The sequence below is a fragment of the Jaculus jaculus genome, chromosome 7, assembly GCF_020740685.1.
Source record: "Jaculus jaculus isolate mJacJac1 chromosome 7, mJacJac1.mat.Y.cur, whole genome shotgun sequence".
Lineage (NCBI taxonomy): Eukaryota > Metazoa > Chordata > Mammalia > Rodentia > Dipodidae > Jaculus > Jaculus jaculus.
The window spans coordinates 88,769,580-88,791,962 of NC_059108.1; the positions used below are offsets into that span (position 1 = coordinate 88,769,580).

At 38.9% G+C, this 22,383-nt stretch overlaps 2 protein-coding genes across 5 annotated transcripts in view; one reads left to right on the forward strand and one right to left on the reverse strand.

Annotated features, from left to right (window-relative positions):
• Positions 1–22,383, forward strand: part of Mipol1 (mirror-image polydactyly 1) — a 378,948-nt gene that overhangs the window by 27,658 nt on the left and 328,907 nt on the right. The gene's annotated exons all lie outside the window — the stretch shown is intronic.
• LOC101615661 lies at positions 18,822–19,565 on the reverse strand. Its single transcript, XM_004649602.2, has one exon. It carries the CDS (start codon positions 19,563–19,565, stop codon positions 18,822–18,824), a length of 744 nt encoding a protein of 247 aa, XP_004649659.1.

A 22,383-nucleotide genomic window follows, 5' to 3' on the forward strand; every position in this document is an offset into this window, starting at 1 on the left:
TGGATTTAGACAGGGTAATAGAACATAACAAAGACATATCCAAGATCTAAAATGTGTGTGTGTTATGTGAATTTTCAGAAGTATGTATGGGATGAACTTTCGATATGAATCTCAGGGATTACAGAGTCACTGCTGACATTAGTTTCAGTATACCAAGTGTTGCAGTCCGGGTCGCATTGCTGGTAGAAATCACCCAACAAAGAGCAGCTTCTGGGAAAAAGAGATTTATTTTGGCTTACAGGCTGAAGGGGAAGCTCCGCGATGGCAGGGGAAAACGGTGGCATGAGCAGAGGGTGGACATCACCCCCTGGCCAACATAAAGTGGACCACAGCAACAGGAATGTGTGCCCAACACTGGCATGGGGAAACTGGCTATAAAGCCCATAAGCCTGCCCCCAACAATACACTCCCTCCAGGAGGCATTAATTCCCAAATATCCATCAGCTGGGGAGCTAGCATTCACAACACCTAAGTTTATGGGGGACACCTGAATCAAACCACCACACCAAGGAACTCCTTTGTGTCACATTGAAGGAGTTAGGGTAGTAGTCTTTTAAGGTGTGTCCTGTAAGAGACTGTCTTGCATTAATAACCCCCAGGTCTTGGCTTAATACAGTATAAGCTTATGGTCTCACTCAAGAGAGTTTGACTTAGAGGTTGGGTTAATCTATTTTCTGTTTGAATATTGAACTACCCAAAGTTAGGTACTTTATAAGGAAATGAATTATGCTCATCATTCTGGAAGTTCGAGTGCCAGCTTTCACTTGGCTCTGATAAGGACCTAATAGTGGATAGCATTAAAATGCTGGCCCACTTGTGACAGAGAGAGATCCTGTAACGAAACATAAAGCCACAGATGGAAAGAGTCAGGCATCCTCTTTATGACAATTCCCTTGTGAGAACTAACCAAGATCTCAAGAGAAGTACATTGATTCTGTTTGAGTGCAATGTCCTCAGAGACCTAATTCCCATCAGGCTGTGCCTATTAGAAGCTTTACACCAGATTCTAGTACTGCCATATGAAAGATCAAGATTTTGTCACATGAATCCATATTTAAGACATATCCAAATCATAGCAGAAATCACAGGGAAGAGAAGGATCTCATAGAAAGCCTGTAGCAGTGACTCCTGAAATTGGCTTATATTACTTCTGCCTACTTTTTTTTTTTTTTTTTTTTGCTATACCTGAGGCGAGAGGTTCTAGGACAGGCACTTTACGTGAATCCAGAAATAGGGATTACTAATGTAGCAGACAGCTTCAGGGTCGCTGAGATGAACTTTCAGACCAGACACAGTTATGGAAGAAGGGATTTATTGAAGCTTACAGATCCAGGGGAAGTTTTGTAAATGGCAGAAGAACCTGGCCTGCCTTCACAGGACCAAGCAGAGAGAGAGAGAAGTACAAGGCAAAAGCCAAAAAGCCACACAGCTTAGCACACTTCAGTAACTCCAGCTAGGCACACTTTGCATATCTTTAGATTGAAATCTGAAACCCACCGACACATCTCAAGATCCACTCAATGACATTGCCTCAAGCCAGGTGGCTGCAGAATGCAAACTACAAACAAACAAACAACTGAATATATTGGGGGCCATCTATTCTATTCAAACCACCACAACTATATGTGGTTATAATGCACATAGGCAGTTCAGAAGATGGTAGAAGAGCAAATGATGATTAGGTTTTATCTTTTTTCATTACTTCAGTAGTACTTATCCTATCTTGAAATTACTTTTACTGTATAGCACTTGTAGCTGGGGCCATTGCTGATGATATCTGTATTGATGTAGCAGTCAAAAATTCTCCAGATGTCAAGTGTGGTGGTGCTTGCCTTTAATCCCAGCACTTGGGAGGCAGAGGTAGGAGGTAGGAGGATCACTGTGAGTTCAATGCCACTCTGAGATTACATAGTGAATTCCAGGTGAGCCTGGGTTGGAGAGAAACCCTACCTTGAAAAAACAAACAAACAAAAAATAAGTCCAAATGCCATGTACATAAGGAGTCACACAGATTTTTTTGTTATATCTATGAATGTACATAGTAGGGTGTGTAGTGATTGCTACCTCAGCCTTATTGTCCACTGGCATTTACAGGAATTTAAAAATTTATTTATTTATTTTTATTTGAGAGCGACAGACACAGAGAGAAAGACAGATAGAGGGAGAGAGAGAGAATGGGCGTGCCAGGGCTTCCAGCCTCTGCAAACGAACTCCAGATGCGTGCGCCCCCTTGTGCATCTGGCTAACGTGGGACCTGGGGAACCGAGCCTCGAACCGGGGTCCTTAGGCTTCACAGGCAAGCGCTTAACCGCTAAGCCTTCTCTCCAGCCCTACAGGAATTTAAATAAAGCTTTTGGTTGTGTCCAAGGTTAATGATTCTATCTTTTGATTTTTCTACATTGATTTGGGAAGAAGCCAACAACCCTTTATAGTTAAATATCTTGACCTTTTAATTTCTGAATGAAACTTACTGGGTGGGGGAATCCAACCATATTGTAACTAAAAAGGAAACAGTTTAACTTCATGTCTTTTTTTAAATTTTTTTTTATTTTCACAACTTTTATTAACTATTTCCATAATTATAAAATGAGTATTTTTGGCATTTTTATTGAATATCAGGTGCATATAGGTACCTGGACTTATATCTGGGTCCTCTGTTCTGTTCCATTGATCTACATATCTGCTTTTGTGCCAAGACCATGCCGTTTTTGTTACTATGGATATGTAGTATAGGTTAAAATCAGGTATGGTGATACCTCCCACCTTATTTTTGTTGCTCAGTATTATTTTAGATATTCTAGGTTTTTTGTGATTCCAAATAAATTTTTGGATTGTTTTTTCTATTTCCATGAATAATGCCTTTGGAATTTTGATAGGGATTGCATTAAATGTGTAGATTGCTTTAGGTAAGATTGCCATTTTCACAATATTGATTCTTCTAATCCAGGAACAAGGGATGTTTCTCCACTTTCTAGTGTCTTTGCAGTTTCTTGCTTGAGTGTTTTAAAGTTCTCATTGTAGAGATTCTTTACTTCCTTGGCTAGGTTTATTCCAAGGTACTTTATTTATTTTATTTTTTGATGCAATTGTGAATGGGAGTGATTCTCTGATTTCATCCTCTGTGTGTTGTTAGCATATATGAAGGCTACTGATTTCTGTGTATTTCCTTTGTATCCTGGTACATGGCTGTAGGTTTTTATCAGCTCTAACAGTTTGCTAGTAGAGTCTTTAGGGTCCTTTATGTATAGAATCATGTCATCTGCAAATAATGATAACTTGTCTCTTCCTTTCTAATTTGTATCCCTTTTATGTATGTCTCTTGCCTTATTGCTATGGCTAAGACTTCTAAAACTATATTAAATAAAAGTGGGGACAGTGGACATCCTTGTCTTCTCATTATTGATTGACTCTATAATTTTTTTGATTTCCTTCTTGATTTCTTAATTGACCCATTCATCATTTAGTAGTGTATTGTTTAGTTTCCATGATTTTGTGTATGCTGTATAGCCTGTCTTGCTACTCATTTGTAGTTTAATTCCATTGTGGTCAGATAGAATGCAAGGAATTACTTCAATTTTCCTGAATTTGTTAAGATTTGATTTGTGCCCTAATATATGGTCTATTTTAGAGAATGTTCCATGTGCTGCTGAAAAGAATGTATATTCTGCAGCCTTTGGATGAAATATCCTGTATATATCTGTTAGGTCCATTCCTTCTATGACCTCATTTTGTCCAGATGCCTCTCTGTTTATTTTTTCCCAGGATGACCTGTCAATTGATGAGAGTGGGGTATTAAAGTCACCCACCACCACTGTGTTTGGTGTTATCTGTGACCTTAGTTCTAATAGGGTTTGTTTGATGAATTTGGGAGCCCCCATGTTAAGTACATATATGTTTAGGATTGTATTGTCCTCCTGTTGGAGTGTGCCCTTAATCAATATAAAGTGACCTTCCTTATCTTTTTTGACTAACGTTGGACTGAAGTCTACCTTGTCAGATATTAAGATAGCAACTCCTCCATATTTTCTAGGCCCATTTGCTTGAAACAACTTTTTCCAACCTTTCACCCTAAGATAATGTCCATCCTTGTGACAACAAATTGTAGGATCCTGCTTTTTAACCCAGTCTGCAAACCTGTCTTTTTGTTGGGGTATTGAGGCTGTTGATATTAAGAGATATTATTGAAAGGTGTATTTATGTTTGCCATTTTTTTTTTTTTTTGTGGTTCCGGTTCTACCTTTGCTCTCTTGTGTTAACTAGTATTTGAGTATTGCTTGTTTTTTCCAGGTTCCTTATATGTGTGCTTTTTTTTTTTCTTCAGCATGGAGGATTCTATCAAGTATTTTCTGTAGAGCTGGTTTTGTCTTCAAATATTCCTTTAATCTGCTTTTGTCATGGAATGTCCTTATTTCTCCATCAATTGAATGGATAGTTTTGCAGGAAAGGAACCTTGGTTGACAGTTGTTATCTTTCAGAACTTGGAATACATCACTCCAAGCCCTTCTGGCTTTTAAAGTTTGTGTTGAATAATCTGCTGTAATCCTGGTGGGCTTGCTTTTGTAGGTAACTTGATTTTTCTGTCTTAACTGCTTTCAACATTTTTTCTTTGGTTTGAGTGTTTGGTAGTTTGATTATAATATGGCGAGGAGAGGTTCTTTCCAGGTTTTGTCTGGCTGGTGTTCTACAGGATTCCTGTATCTGTACAGGCACCTCTTTCCCAATTTGGGGAAGTTTTCTTCTTTGATTTTGTTGAAGACGCCTGCTATGCCTTTGGAGTGGAATTCTTCTCCTTCTACTATGCCCTGAATTCTTATATTTGTTGTTTTCATAGTGTTCCAAATATCTTGAAATCCCCACTCATATTTTTCTATAAGTTTGTCTTTCTCTTTGTTGGCCTGTATTAGATCTTCCAGCTGGTCTTCTAGCTTAGATATTCTGTCCTCTCCTTCATCCATTCTACTGGTGAGATTTTCTGTAGAGGTTTTTATTTCATTAACTGTGTTCCTCATTGCTAGTAATTCTGACTGGTTTTTCTTTATTATTTCTATTTTCTTATTTATGTCTTGTATTGTCCTCTTTATTTCATGAAATTGGTGTCCTGCGTCCTCTTTGATTCGTTTGATTTCCTCTTTGAGTTCCTCTCTGACTCCTTTGATTTGTTCTCTGACTTCTTTGAACATATTTATAGTCATTCTTTTGAAATCTTTTTCAGGCATTTCCTCTAACTCGTTCTTACTGGAGGTCATATCTGATGTATTAATACTGTTAGGTGGATTTATATTGTCTTGCTTTTTAGTGTTTCTTGTATTATAATGTATATATTTTTGCATCTTGGATTAAGTTAATGCTTGGATTTTCTAGCTAATTAGGTATTCTTAGCTGTATCAATTGATTTGATGTTATATATCTTCAGGATAGGAGCTTAAGGTGTTAGGTGTGGCTCTTAAGACTCTCAGAGTATCTACAGAGGGGTTGAGTTTCCCTGCTATGGGAATATTCAAGTAGGCTGAGTGGAATAAAATACAGGTAGATTCTATAAGTTAACTAAACTCTACCTATTCAATCAAAAACAGCCTCAAGTATGTATGCCAGAGTAGTTATTATAACAACCAGATCCTCTATCACCAAAGAGAGGGATCCAAGTCAGCTTGTGACCAAGTGAGACCCTTCCCTGGTGCAGTCAATCTCAGTTACCTTTTTGGATGAGTTTGGTCTCAGTCAACTTGCTGCCTGGGTCGTTGGACTGCTGTCCTGATTTCTGGAGCTGGGTACTCACTGGCTTTTCCTGCGGGGCAAACCGAGCCTGGCGGCTGTGGCCCTGCAGATCGGCACATCTGTTGCTGGAACCGCTACTGCTGCTGCTGAAGCTGCTGCTACTGGGTCTGTTGCCACTGCTGTTAAAGTTGCCGCTGCTGGGTCGGTCGCCGCTGCTGCTGAAGCTGCTGCTGCTGTAGCTGCCGCCGCTGGTTCCGCCACTGCTGCCTCTGAAGCTGCTGCTGCTGGATCTGCTGCTGCTGCCTCTGAAGCTGCTGCTACTGGATCCACCACTGCTGGGGCCGCTATTGCTGGTGCTGGAGCCGCTGATGTTGCTGCCGGACTCTGCTCCTGCTTGGGTCCTGCTATCTGCTCAAGTTGCTGTGGCCGGGACCCGGGACTGCTGCTCTGTTTGCTGGAGATGGGCTCAGGCGGTGGGGGAGGGGAGGGAGCCACTGCTGCCTTAACCACTAAGCCATCCCTCCAGCCCCATGGTGATAATTTTATAAGCAAGTAATTATATGGCAGTGGCCGAGGGAATGGTGGAAAATTTCATTGTGTTACTGTGGTGGTTAATTGTGATTGACATCTTGATATGCTGCTGAATCACCATGGTATGTGCTTGAGGGTATGCCTATCAAGGTGCTTCTTGAAAAGCTTATCTTTGCAGAGAAGACCCACCTTGAATGTGGCTTGTAATATTCCTATGCTGGGATCTCAGACTCAGTAGAAGGAACAAGTGAGGTGAGCACCAGCATTCTTACCTTTTTCCTTCCTGACTGCAGGTGAAATGTGACTGCCACCATACCTTCTCTACCATGAAAAACTGTATCACTTTTTGGACTGTAGCCTAAATAAGGCTTTTGTTTTAAGTACCTTCTTCTTGGTGGGAACAAACACTGACCAGAAGTAGCTCATGAGAGGAAAGGCTTCATTTCAGCTTCAAGTTTTGAGGGGAAATTTCATCATGGCAAGGAAAGCAAGACAAGAAGAAACAGCCAGGCAGACATCACACCCCTAGTTACTTTTCTCTTTGCTATGACCAAATACTTTACAAAAAGCAACTTAGAGTAGAAAGGGCATCCTAATTGTAATGAAATGGCCTCCATAGGCTTATGTTTTGATTGCTTGGTTCCCAGCTGGTTGCAGTTTGGTAAAGTTGTGGGAGCTTTGGGTGATGGAGCCTTGCTGGAGGAGGTGTGTTGCTGCGGGGGAAGACCCACCTCAATGTAGACAGTGCAATCACATGTGCTAGATCCCACACTGAAGAAGACATCATCTCTCTCTCTCTCTGTTTCTGACTGTGGATACCATGTGACCAGCTGCCTCATGCTCCTGCTGCACATTCTCATGATGGACTGACAGCATTTTCTCCAACTACAACCCAAAACAAACCATTGTCCCCCTGAAGTTGTTTCTTGTCAGTAATTTGGTTATAGAAACAAGAAAGGCAACTAATACAATTTTCTTGGAATGAGCTGCTTGCTTTAGCAAGTGTATTCTTTCTTGCTGTAGTCAAATTAGGAAGAGGGTCTAAGGTAATAATTTAAAACATGAAGTTATTACTGCAACTAGTTTGCTTTATTTTTGGTGTGTAATTAGCCTTTCAAGAGTGGCAAGAGTTAAGTAGTATTGCTTTATTAAAAAAATTGAGACAGGATGTCACTATGTTCCCTTGGCTGGACTGCACCTTTTTAAAAAATACTTATTTTAATTTTTCGTGAGAGAGAATGAGAATGAAAATGAGAATGAATTTATGTGCCAGGCCCTCAGCCACTGTAATTGAACTCCAGATGTTTGCACCACCTAGTGAGCATGTGTGACCTTGTGCTTACCTCACCTTTTGTGCCTCTGGCCTAAGTGAGATCTTGGGAGAGAGCAAACATGGATCCTTGGGCTTTGCAGGCAAATGCCTTAACTGCTAAGCCATCTCTCCAGCCCTGGTCTGCAACTTTATGTACCCAACAATCTGGCCTTGAACTTGGTGCCGTCCTCTTGCCTTTATCTGCCAAGTATAGGGATTGTAGGCCTGGGCTTCTATACCAAGGTTTGAAGAATGAACCTTAAAAAATTGATTAATAAAGTTGGACATGGTGGCGCACACCTTTAATCCCAGCACTTGGGTGGCAGAGGTAGGAATTGCTATGAATTTGAAGCCACCCTGAGACCATAGAGTGAATTCCAGGTCAGCCTTGGCTAGAGTGAAACCCCACCTCGAAAAAACAGGAACAAAAAATTGGTTGGGCAGCTTAATTTCTGTTTGTAGGACTTGAAACAAATCATTGTCTCACCTGATTAGCTATCGACTAGATTAACAGCACATTTGCAGGAAAGCACTGTTGGTGATAATACCCTGTACTGATTGGTTTCAGAAGTGTAATTATTTCACTTCATGTGTTTAAGTGTTTTGAGTGGTTAGACATGTATATGTTTTAAAAAGCATGTTTCAGGGCTGGAGAGATTGCTTAGCGATTAGGTACTTGTCTTTGAAGACTAAGGACCCTGGTTCGAGGTTTGATTCCAAAGTCCCACATTAGCCAGACGCACAAGGGGGCACACACGTCTGGAGTTTGTTTGCAGTGGCTGGAGGCCCTGACGCGCCCATTCTCTCTCTCTCTCTCTGCCTCTTTCTCTCTCTGTCTATTACTTTCAAATAAATAAATAAAAATTAAAAAAAAAAAAAGCATGTTGCATTACATATAGATTCAGTTTTAAAATCCGTCAATGTAAGATTAATACACCTGCAAAATACTTAAACATAGCATGTAACAAAATTCTCCACAGTAACTTACTTTACCATTTATGTAATCAACACTTTAAAAATTTTTTTTGGTTTATTTTTATTTATTTATTTGAAAGTGACAGACAGAGAAAGAAAGAGGCAGAGAGAGAGAGAGAGAGAGAGAGAGAGAGAGAGAGAGAGAGGGAGAGGGAGAAAATAGGTGCGCCAGGGCCTCCTACTACTGCAAACTACACGTGCGCCCCCTTGTGCATCTGGCTAACATGGGTCCTGGGGAATCAACCTTCAAACCAGGGTCCTTAGGCTTCATAGGCAAGCGCTTAACCACTAAGCCATCTCTCCAGCCTGTAATCAACACTTTTAAAGAAATTCCATAAATGTATATTTTGGATTATATACCATTCCTGGTCCAAAGAAAATATGTGAATTCAGTTCTAATTTTAAGAGTGTACTTTTGTTTTCCAGTCCTTTGAAAAATTGCATTCAGCCTGTGAATGCTTACAGCTTGTATGTGAGCTGAAAAATAGAAATTTCTAGTTTGCAAAAGTAGTGCCACTATATAAAATAGGCGATTGAAGAATAAAAAGGGACTGGAGCGATGGCTCAGTTGTTAAAGCATTTGCTCACAAAAGCCTAAAAACCTGGATTTTCCCCAGTACCCATGTAGATCCAGAAATACAAAGTGGTACATGTATCTGGAGTTTCTTTGCAGTGAAAATAGGCGCTGGCTTGCCTATTTTTATGTCTCTTGCTGTCTCTGTTTGCAAATAAATAAGTAAAATATTAAAAAGGAAGCATCTGGATAATGCAGACAATTTACAAGGTTGGACATGTAAAAAGTTTCTAAATAAGCCAATCATTTTGGTAGATAGTCTTGCACTCCATCTTTCTTTCCCTCCCTTTCTCTCAGTGCTATGTACTATGTTCAGTGTACACTAGTAATTTAAATGCACTGTTAAAGTCATAAGTATCAAATTATTAATGTATTAAAGCTTACTATTTATATGAATCAGCTTCACAGAATCATAGAATACCACTAATGAATCAACAACACAAACAAATACAGGTTCATTCTGTGTTGAGTTTGTGCAGAGATATATACATAAAATGATATGAGGAAAGCTGGGTTTGGTGGTACACGCCTTTAATCCCAGCACCAGGGAAGATTGCTGAGTTCGAGGTCACCCTGAGACTACATAGTGAATTCCAGATCAGCCTGGACTAGAGTGAAACCCTACCTCAAAAAACCAAAAAAAAAAAAAAGAAAAAAGAAAAACCTATATGAGGAATCTAAGTCTAAGCATACCATAGAAGCCCTGTACCTTTATATTTATTGTGGCTTTGTCACACTTCCACAATAGCCAAATTATGAAAGATATCAGCCAAGTGTCCTTCAATAGAGAAGTGGATAAATAAAATGTATATACACAAAATGGAGTTTCATTTAGCCATGAAGAATGAAATTATATCATTTATAAGAAAAATGGATGGAACTTGAGATCATCATATTAAGTGAAATACGCTAGACTAAGATAAACATTGCATATTTTATATAGGGAGTTTATACACACACACACACACACACACATATTCTAAGCAAACATGTATGTGTGACATGAAAGTGGAAGGGGGAACTTATTTGGGAAGTGGAAAATGGAGAAGGGAAGAAGAGGGTAGTGGGCATAAATATCATCAGATTGCATAAGATACTTTAATGGACATGTTATTTGAAACCCGTTTGTACACTGAATATATACGACTAAAATAGTCATCCAATTAAAAAAAAAACCTTCAGTTTCTTCTCTGGCATTTATTTTTGAGGAAAAGTCAACATAAGATGTAAATATTTCTAGTGTTCATGTGTCTCTAGCTGTTTGTTACTATGGAATGGTGAACTTTGAGGAGAGTTTTACATTGGCTTTTCTTAGCTATTTCTTCATGTCAGCATCCTTGTGGAGTCGTTTGCATATTTTATCTTACACCCTGAAATCCACAATACTAGTATTAATATTTTCTTTCAAAAACAAAGCAGCTGCCGCTATTTGTTTTCCTCAGGGAACATTTGTTTGATGTTAAAGAAATCCCAAGAATTCAGAAATATCCCATGTCAAATGGACTTTTGTCATAATACATTTTAGGAAAAGTGTGAGTAATTACACATGATGAATGAAGATTTAACCTATCTAAAAATCAGTTTTATGCTAGGAATGGTGCATATGCCTTTAATCCCAGCACTTGGGAGGCAGAGGTAGGAGGCTTGCTGTGAGTTCAAGGCCACCCTGAGACTAATAGTGAGTTCCAGGTCAGCCTGGGCTAGAGTGAGACCCTGCCTTGAAAAAGGAAAAATAAGTAAATAAAATAAATGTCAGTTTTGTAGATCTATAGCAAAATTAATAAACTCTGGGTATATTAATCATTTTCCACTAGATGGGGCTGTTTACTAATAATATTATTGCTGTGTATAAACAAGGTCATGAACCTGAGATACGGACTTAAAAGTAAGCTAATATTTTAATACTATTTAGTAATTGACTTACTTGTTTTTTGCTATAGGTAAAACATAATTTATCCTTATATTTAAAATTTTAATTACCAGTCCATCTGTGGAGAATATGCACAGTTGTTTATTTGATAAAGTTGTTGAGTTTCTATTTGTCTATTCTGGTGTTTCCATTCAAGATCTTAGTGAGCAAAAAATCTAAACAATTTTTAAAATATGGTTTAAGTGAAATTAGACGTCTTGTGATCAGTAATTTTCCAGAATAACTGAAGTTGTGCATTCTGTTTGGTATAAGTATTCTGTTTGACGTCTATGGAATGCTTGGTACTCAGGTTAATAGAATACTTTGCTGTAGACTTTGGCATGCGTCAGTTCATCTAACTTGTTTTTTTTTTGTTGTTCATTTTTTATTTATTTATTTGAGAGCGACAGACACAGAGAGAAAGACAGAGGGAGAGGGAGAGAGAATGGGCGCGCCAGGGCTTCCAGCCTCTGCAAACGAACTCCAGACGCGTGCGCCCCCTTGTGCATCTGGCTAACGTGGGACCTGGGGAACCGAGCCTCGAACCGGGGTCCTTAGGCTTCACAGGCAAGCGCTTAACCACTAAGCCATCTCTCCAGCCCTGTTTTTTTTTTTTTTATCAATTTCAGTTGTATTTGTTGCTAAACAAGCTAATATTAGTATGTCTGTGATCATAATTATAAAAATTAGTCTAAATTTTGACTAAATTGAAATATTGCTAGCATCATTCTTTCAGTGGAAAGTAAGATGGGTATTTGAAACATTCTGTAAGCATAGATTGCCAGAACAGAGACAAAGGCTGTCAGATTAGATGTGAGTGAGTAAGCTGTGAACACTAATAGAAAACTTTTACACGTGATTATGGAGTAGAAAGTGTTTGGGATTTCTGTTAAGTTCTATAAAAAAGGTAATTTAAATAAGTGGTATAAACTTTTACAAGTGCTTAGGTAGAAGAAAATAAGGCCACAGTTTATCAAAACCTCCAAAGATAAACCTTAGCAAATCAAATACATCTATTCAGTCTTAATTTTGATTAATATAATGGTTTTCATCTTGTCATTCCAGATTTTATGATTTGTTGTTAAAGGGACTTTTTTCTTTTTCTTTTTTTTTACCATGAGCTTGGAAATTTGGCTCCTAGGTTCTCTTGTCTTTTCAGGTACCACAAGTCAGCAGTTAGCCTCCTGTAGCTATTCCAAGCAGAAACTTTTTAGGTTCAGTAGTGAGTTCCTCTTAGAAGTTTCTCCTTTCCCAATCTAATCCTGTGAGCAGTTATGTTTTAGAAAGGTACATTTTCTTCCTTCCCTGCAGGGGGAGTCATAAGGGCTAGGTTTTATTCCTAGAATATATAACTTAGAACAATAAATATTTGCTAAATAAATTGATGAGTAAATAGCTTTTCTTCTTATTATTGGGTAGATTATATTTTGGTTAACCTCTTTGAGAGCCTTATCTATAAAATGAGATTTTATTAATTCAACATGTACCTCTTGAGCATTATGTCAGATGTACCAATAAGAAGTATTATCTTCCTTCGATGTTATCAGACAGCTTAATTGGGATGGATAGATGAGTAAATAATTAACACGCCATGACAGTTCTGCTAGAAGTGTATGTAGGTAGAGCTATACAGAGAAAAGTGGCTAGTTTTATTGAACTAGTAAATAATAGGCAAATATTTATTTACTATTGAGTGACTGATTTTATGTTTCTAAAGTTATTACAAAGAAATAGACTAAATTATTTCTTTTAATTCTTGAAGAAAACATTTCTGAAAAATTTAAAGACATAATTTTATGTATTTTTTTAAAATTTTCACACTTTTTTTTTTTTTTTTTTTTTTTTTTTTGGTTTTTCTAGTTAGGGTCTCACTCTGGCTCAGGCTGACCTGGAATTCACTATGTAGTCTCAGGGTAGCCTCGAACTCTCAGCGATCCTCCTACCTCTGCCTCCCGAGTGCTGGGATTAAAGGCGTGCGCCACCACGCCCGGCTAAATTTTCACACTTTTAAGAATGTTTTCATGTTAATATTTATTTGCTTATTTTTATTACTAGAAATGGACATATTTTGTATGTAAGCATTACATGTTGGTATAATCCTTTCCCTCCTCCCTGCCTCTTTTCTGAAGAGGCCTTGATGGGGATGCAAGTCAACCCCATGGGTACTATGGGGCATGCATTGTGGGGTGGGGGAAAGAGGCAATGTCTCTGTGCAAAATGTCCCAACTTGTGGCTCTAACATTCCTTCAAACCCCTCTTCCACAAAATTCCCTGAGCCATGCTGGGAGCATTTAAATCTACTTCAGTGATGGGCCCTTAGGAGCATCTGGATCTCTGGTTTGATAGGTGGTGAGTGTCCTCAGTGTCTATCTCCTTCATCCTTGTGCTGATATCAGCTTAACTAAGTAAGAGAGCAGCACTCTTGCTTATTTCCCCAATTCCTCTGTGGTTGCTCTGGGTCCTTTATCTCCTTGGGTCCAGTTCCCATCTGAAAAAGAGAAGTAGGTTCTCCAATGGAGAGTGAAGTCAGTGCTGGTTAAATAGGATAACTATAATTAATTTAGAGAGAATTAAGGGGTTTAGACACCCTTATAGTATAAGGTTAGTGGGAGCTTGACAGTGGAAAGCAGAATCACTATCTGGTTGTGATTCTGACTTGTTTCCCAGTTCCAGGTATAGTTTTCTTTCCACTGATTGGATCTGTTAGCCAATCCAAGAGCAGTTGGTTACTCACCATGGCTGTATGCCACAATTGCACTTGTGTGAATATCATGTCAAGTTGTTTGCTTCTGAGTTGCTTAGACTTTGAGTTGCTTGGACAGATATTGATGAAATGAGCAGTTGATGAAATTTCCTGTAATTTTGGTTTAGCCAATTGAACCAGCAATTCTTGGGGATCAAATTCATGGATTTCAACATTATGTAATAATTCAACAGAAGATGGCTATGTATTATTTTCTGAATATAGCTGAGTACAACTATATATTGTAGATATTGTTTGAATTTTTAACATGTATTTTATTTATTTATGAGAGAGAATGCATATTGAATTTTATCAGATGCATTATCTCTGTACAGTGTCTCCCCATCCTTTGATTTTCTTCACTAATGTCAGTGTAACAAATCTGTTATTTCTTTTCAGATATTTAATATATCTAAAAGTGGCTAGACTTTTTCATACTGCATTTTCATATTTCCTGTATTGCTCGTTTTACTTTGCTAATATTTTGTGAATGATTTTTGCATTTGTTTGCTAATGAAATTCTTTTTTAAAAAACTTTTTTTATTGACAACTTCCATAATAATAATAATAACAATAGATCATAATTCCCTTCCCCTCCCAACTTTCCCCTTCACAACTCCACTCTCCATCTTAGCCTCTCACCCTCTCAGTCATTTTTTCTTTTATTTTGATGTCATCATCTTTTCCTCCTATTATGAGGTTGTGTCAGGTACTGTGAGGGCATGGAGATCCAGGCCATTTTGTGTCTGGAAAGAATGTATTGTAAGGAGTCCTATCCTTCATTTGGCTCTTACATTCTTCCAGCCACCTCTTGGTGGCCCACAGTGGACTGTGGGCCTTGGAAGGTTTTGCAGTCACATTTGCATTGCTGGTAGAAATCACCCAGCCAAGAGCAGCTTGTGGGAAAAAGAGGTTTATTTTGGCTTTCAGGCTAGAGGGGAAGCTCCACAATGGCAAGGGAAAATGACGGCATGAGCAGAGGGTAGACATCACTCCCTGGCCCACATAAGGTGGACAATAGGAACAGGAGAGTGTGCCAAATACTGGCAAGGGGAAACTGGCTGTAATACCCGTAAGCCCACCCCCCAAAATATACTCCCTTCAGGAAGTGTTCCCAAATCTTCATCGTCTTGGAACCTAGAATTCAGAACATGTAAGTTTATGGGGGACACCTGAATCAAACCACCATAGAAGGTGTGATAGAGATGTTTCAGTGCTCTGTCACTCCTCTGTCACTCCTGTCACTTCTCAGCACTTTGTTGCCTTTTGAGTCATCCCACGGTCACCACCATCAGAAAAGAGAAGCTTCTCTAACCAAAAGTGAGAGTAGCATTAATATATGGGTATGAATATTAAGAGAAGTACTTACTAGGAAGTTTGGAGAGCATAATATGTACATTTAGCCAGACACCAGCAGTTGTTAAACCACTAGGGATGACTTCCCCACCCCCACTGTCATGGGCTTTTGACTAGGTTTTCAGTACAAGGCATGTATTCCCTCCCGTGGAGCGGGCCTCCAGTCCAATTAGAGAGCAGTCGGTTCCCCCCATAACATACATGCCACACCAGTTGGCTTATTAAGTCTGGCTGGCCAAACTTCTGATGTTTATTTGTACTGATGACTTCTCTCTCCCACAGGGCTGCATTTCTTCCATAAGGTTGCATGCCAAGTAGCTTTTTCCAGCTTTTTGTCAGCTGGCCCACAGGGAGGAGGTTTTCAGCTCAGATCCAGCAAGATTTCTCAGTGACCTTGCAGCCCAAGTCTTCAGCAACAGGGTCTTACCGTATATTTTTGGTTGGAAACCAAGATCCTTGGCAACAGCCTGGAATGTTTGGGGGAGGGGGGGCATCAGGGACCTCCCTGGCCAACAATTCACTGGAAGGTATCCCATCCCTGCCACTGAAATTTTTCTGGTAACTATATGGCTTCTGGGTGTGCCATTGTCCAAAAAAGTAGATCTCCATATGGCTTATTCATACCCTCTTAGATTTTTTTGTTATTTTTATTTATTTGAGAGCAACAGACACTGAGAAAGAGAGGGAGGGAGGAAGGGAGGGGGAGAGAGAGAGAGAGAGAGAGAGAATATGGGCGTGCCAGGGCCTCCAGCCACTGCAAAGGAGCTCTAGATGCGTGCTCCCCCTTGTGCATCTGGCTAATGTGGGTCTTGGGGAATCGAGCCTTTAGCCGGGTTCCTTAGGCTTCACAGGCAAGTGCTTATCCACTAAGCCATCTGTCCAGCCCCCACCCTCTTAGATTTTGATTACCCCTTCTCTATCCTTCCTTTACTCAATCTCTTCCCTTAACCTCACTTAGGAGATTCTTGTACTTTAATTTCATATACTGCTATAGTCACTCAACATCAAAATATTACTATCTCATAAAGACTTTACTATTGCTTGTGAGCTAGAGATTTTTAGGTAAAACTGAAATAATTCCAGATGAGATTGGAATAATCATTTCTGTGATCTATACCTTTCGAGAGATTCTTTCTACTTCTGATCAGTTTCTTTTGAAGGATATACAATTATTCAAATTTTTCTACATGATATATATTACTTTTACTTGGTAAACTATTGCATATAAATTATATTTATCATATTGCATGTAAAATATATTATGAACATTTTTTTATTTCTCATATTTTTAAATTTGTGAATATTCTTCCTTTTGATCACTTTCCCCAGTTAATCAATTTATCAGTTTCTTTGGCTTTGTTGTTTCTATACTGGTATATTTCTTTTTTCAAGAAAAATTTTAATTGACAATTTCAATATACATAATGTATTTTGATCATAATCCCCTCCCATTAATGGTATACTTATTTCTTGTTTAATTTCTGCTATTAATTTCTTTCTTTTTTTTTATAATAGCTCTTTTTTAATTTTTTTTTTATTTATTTGTTTGAGAGCGACAGACACAGAGAGAAAGACAGATAGAGGGAGAGAGAGAATGGGTGCACCAGGGCTTCCAGCCTCTGCAAAGGAACTCCAGACGTGTGTGTCCCCTTGTGCATCTGGCTAACGTGGGACCTGGGGAACCGAGCCTCGAACCGGGGTCCTTAGGCTTCACAGGCAAGCGCTTAACCGCTAAGCCATCTCTCCAGCCTTCTTCTAGTTTCTTGTGATGGATACTTAACTCACTTTGTCTGTTGGTAACATATGTATTTGAGAATATAAGTTTGCCTCCAAGCAGTATTTTAGCTGCATCTTCCAACTCTTTCTTTGTGAATTATTGTGAATAATGTGCTGTGAATTTGGGAGACAGTCCATATTTACTTTGCTACTTTGGCAGGAACCGCCTTTTTCTAGTGTTAGTCTTTAGTTCTTTGAAAACTGTTACCCATTCATCGAATCTGGCCTGCTGTGTGTTACAAAGTTTTATTGGAACACAGCCATGCTCATATGCTTATGACTGTGTATGCCTGTTTTCTTGCTACACTGGTGGAGTGGAATACTTGTAAAAGATCACATAGCTCGCAAAGCGTAAAGGATTTATTTCCTAACCCTTTATAGAAAATATGCTGACCAATCTTTTAGATAGATGTGATATATATGTATATGATATAGTTGATGCCACAGCATTACATTTAAGATACTATCCAAGTATATGGTTTTTTTTTTTTCTTCAAACTTTATTTAAGAGAGAGACAGAGAGGGAGAAAGAGAATGGGTGTGCCAGCCACTGCATACGAAATCCAGACACATGTGCCCCCCTTGTGCATGTGGCTTACATGGGTCCTGGGGAATTGAACTGAGGTCCTTTGGCTTTGCAGGCAAAACACTTTAACTGCTAAGCCAGCTCTCCAGCCTGAGAACTTTCACTTTTTAAATTTTTACTTATTTTTGCTTCTGTGTGCACACATGTATTTGCCCTTATGGTGCCCCATACTCGTCTGCAGTAACCAGAGCAGAAAGTCAGGTGTTCAGCTCCATTGCTCTTCCACCTATTTCATTTGAGCTGGAGTTTCTTACTGGTCCCAGAGCTTGCCATTTTTTTCCCTCCCCACAAGCTTGAGTGGTTCCCAGGTCTCTGCCCCTTACAGAACTAGAGTTACAAGTGTTCTTGGCCACACCTAGCTGTTTAATGTGGGTTATGGCAATTCAAACTCAGGTGGTTTCAGACTACCTCATGTCCTCATGCTGGTGCAGGAGGCAAACTTAGCCACTGAGCAATCTGCAGCCCTGTTGGGAGCCTTTAAATACAACCTTGTCACTAAAGAATTTGTTTCAAATAAGTGTATTACCAGTTTGTATAAGACCGTTTTTGGAAATTTGTTTTTGTTTTTGTTTTTGTTTTGTTTTGAAGTAGAGTTTCACTCTCGCCCACGCTGACCTGCAATTCACTCTGTATTCTCAGGGTGCCGTGAACTCATGGTGATCCTCCTACCTCTGCCTCCCGAGGGCTGGGATTAAAGGTGTGCACCACCATGCCCGGCTAAAAGCTAGAGTATTTTTAAGTTTAATAGCTGAAATTCAATCCATTCAACAGAAATACCTAAGCAGGGATGTCCAACCTTTTGACACTAAGACATCATCTTTCCATTTGCACATATATAGGATACATTTATAACCACCTTGGGATGCATGAAGCCTATGGGCCACAGGTAAGATATTCCTGAATTTAAAGCATCTTCAAATTCCTTTCCAAGGTGGTACTTTCATTTCATTTATTTATTTATTTTTGAGGCAGGGTCTTGCTCCAGCCCAGGCTGACCTGTCATTCACTATGTAGTCTCAGGGTGGTCTCAAACAGCGATCCTCCTACCTCTACCTCCCAAGTGCTGGGATTAAAGGCGTAAGCCACTACATCTGACTTCCAAGATAGTACTTTCAGATTAAATGCAAGTAAATAATTAGCAAGTTTTCTGAAATGTATACCTCATTGTCAAGTGTCACATGTCCCTAGAGACCTACATTTATGATTTATCTCATCAAACAGGCAGGGAACAGATTTACTTACTTTTTTCTCTATCCAGTAACTAAATTAAAAAAAAAAAAAGCTAAACTCTCTCAAAAGGAAACATAAATGACATGATAAACATGGGCCTTTCCTGTTAGGCCTTTATGCCTGAGGAGCATCAAGTTCATTCTTCTTGTTGTTAGCACTGCTGGTTCTGCCCACCGTATAGAATTCTCTGTTGGGAACGATACTGATAAAATGTGCAAGGCGATTGGCCATGGCATAAAAAGCTGCAATGGTGGCTATGTCCCAGGCATCTTCTCGACTGAAACCATGTACTTGAAGCTTTGTGAAATGGTCATCTGTTATCTCTTCAACTTGGGTAACAGCAAGTGCAAATTCCAGCATTGCTTTTTCTCGAGCAGGGAGATCAGACTTTCTCCAATTTATACAGACCTGGTCAGAGAGCACTGGATCTTTAGAGTAGACCCTATACAGGGCACTATGGACAACCACATTATACAGGCACTTTCCAGCCAGGCTGGTCACCACAATGATGAGTTCCTTATCAGCTTTGCTGAGCTGGCCTGTTTCTTTGTTGTAGATGGCATTGTAATAAGCAAAGAAGGCTCTGAATTCTGATGGCTGGTGAGACAACACTTTAAATATATTTGGTAAAAATCCTGCCTGCTTTTCTATCTCATCCATAAGCTCTACAATGTCAAAAGGCAGGTCTTTCACATAAGGAATGGGATAACGACCAGTAGGTTTGGCCTTTTCTTCTTGCTGATCCTCATAAGGAAAAAGATTCAGATTCATCACAGGCAACTTTTCCCCAATCCTACTTGTCATGAGGTGAAAAAGACACTGTGTCCGCAGGGCCCCCAGGCGCCCGAGCACGGACATGTCCAAGGCTCCCCACGCAGCTCCCCACGCGGAGGCCCTCGGGCATATCTGGTGGGCGGTGCCTGACTCAGTGTATGTTTTTTTATGAATTTATTTTTGTTATTGAAAATTGTAATGGTTTGAAGCAGGAATTAATGATCTCTTGTATACTATACCAAAAATATTTATGTATTGTTTTTATATTGGACAGAGATATTAAATTGTATCATAAATACTCAGGTAATGCTTCTAATAAAAATAAAACTTAAAATAACTGTAAATTAAGGATTTATCATTCAGCTGGTGGATTACATGGATAAGGATTTAAAAAGAATTCAGGTTGAGATCAAAACTGCTTTAGGCATCCCTTAGGAGAGACAAACTAAATTTTCTATCAGTTCATTTGTTTTTCTTCACTACTACCTGCTTCGTATATTTAATACCTGTCCCTTATTGGCATCTCCTTGCTGCATATTTTTCATTTACTTTGTTTCTAATTTTCTGACAGTATTTTATTTAATGTTTTACAGAAAAAGGGAAACATGCCAGTAATGAAATAGTCACAAGTCTTGAACCATCTAATTGGAAATGGAAATTTCCTCTTCAAACTGTTTATTTCAAGTATATATTTTCACAAATTCTTTTTTTTTTTCTTTTTCTTTTTCATGGTAGGGTCTCACTCTAGCCCAGGCTGACCTGGAATTCACTATGGAGTCTCAGGGTGGCCTCAAACTCACGGCGATCCTCCTACCTCTGCCTCCCGAGTGCTGGGATTAAAGGCGTGCAACACCATGCCCGGCTTTCACAAATTCTTAATACACTCAGTACTCTGACCTTTTTTCTCTATCAATAGATTCTTGTATCATTTTGTATGTATTGATTAAGGCCTTTACTTGCATGTGTAATTCCTTTTGGGGCCAAATTCACTTGTTTTTGTCCATTTTTTTGAGGATCATATCAATTGAGACCTTGCAGGCAACCTGCTAAAATATTTTCTAATTCTAAATATCAAATTAATTTTATTTTCACTTATATCAATAAATCTATAATCCTGTTGGAACATTATGCTGCTTTGGCAGAAAGAGTAAAATTGCATAGCCAGTTTGAAATTGCTAAATTCTTTTGCAATTAAAATACTGAATACTTCTTTTTGAGTGATGGTGTGAATTTTCTGTAATACCTATTGTGTATATTGTTTCGTCAGCTTAGTGCAAAATATTTCCTTCACTGCTATATGGCTTCATTTTACTAAACTGCCAATCTGGATTTGACTGGATTTCTGGAAAAGAGCACCCTCTAGTGTCCCTATTTGATGTGAAATTATTTTTTGTTTTTTAAATCATAATACCACTTATATTTGATTTTGTAATCCTGGTCTGTCCCAAAATCTCCTTATATGCCATTTCCTTCTAGAGGTGGGTGTTGATATAGTCTCTGTAGATGCTGACATTGGTTACTTAGGACATATAATTGTAATTTAAATACACTGTATTCATCCAAATGTCTACATTTAGCTTGTCAGTGTGGCATGTTTCTCTTTCTAATTCCTTTTCTGAATTTTCAAGGTGACTCTAGGATATGTTGCCACTATTATTCTATTATTGTTGTGGTTTAAATGTAAACTGTCCCCCATATGCTCATGTGTTTGAACACCTGGTAGCAGCTGGTGATGCTGACTGGGAAGGTTGTAGGATCTTGAGGAGGTGGAATCATGTTGGAAGAAGTGGGTCACTAGGGGACTGGCCTTGAGATTTTATAGCCCCACCTCATTTCTTGTTCTTTCTCTGCTTCCTGTCTGTCAAATGTGCCCACTGGCTCCTTGTTCCTGTCATGCCTTCCTCACCATGATCGACTCTATCCTCTGGAACTTTAAGCCAAAATAAATTTTTTCCTCCCCTAAATTGCTTCTGGTTGGGTATTTGTTTACAGCAGTGAGCAATTAACTGTAGTCAAATGTTGTATCAAGAACGTAACTTATTCAACGATACCACCCCAGGAAACCATCATCATCCCATAAATACTAACATGGTACTGTCTTCATTTGCATTCATGCCTTTCATAACAAACAAAACAGACCTTGTACATAGCAAGGGACAATATTTTTGTCCTCATAATCCAATAATTTTCTCAGGAGAGACAAGTGATTTTCACTTAGCTGTAACACAGCTCACCAGGTGTCTGCTGTTATTCTCAATTTTACCTGAGGCAAAGGTAGAGTCTTTGTTAAATATCATAAGGAAACAGTGTAAAATATAATAAGAATGTGACTTCATTGACAGTTTACTCTATTACTATTTAAGTGGGTTATTAATTAGCTGTCGTATATCTTTTTTTTTTTTTTTTTTTTTTTTTTTTTTTACAGATATCTTGCCACCAAATCACCTAGGATAAATCTTCAGGTGGTTTTCATAGGTCAGCATTTGTTCAATTTCTATACATGAGAAAATGGCTTGTTGCTTTTTGTTTTAAGTTCTTGAGAAAGGTAATTATATTCTCCTTATGATATAGCCTGTTACTTTATTCCTTTATTACTGGCTGCTGTTTCTTTTTGTTTCCATTTATTACTCAATTTGGCCTGTGATTTCTGTCCCCCCAGCGGGATGTTCTGTTGTGTATGTGCATGTGTGAGTGTGTATGTGGGTGCACACACTGTGTGTGTTTGTGTGTGTGTGTGTGTGTGTGTGTGTTTCTCTGTCCGTGCCTGTCTGTGTGAAGGCACTGAGGTTCTGAACTCAAATCCTCATGCTTACATGGCACTTCACCATCTCCTCAGCCACACCACATATCTATATGATGGGCAGCTCAGGTACCTTTGCCTTTGTTCATTCCTAGAAAAACT

Excerpts from the sequence above, each read along its gene's own strand:
- LOC101615661 (XM_004649602.2), bottom strand. The coding sequence starts at position 19,565 with ATGTCCGTGCTCGGGCGCCTGGGGGCCCTGCGGACACAGTGTCTTTTT.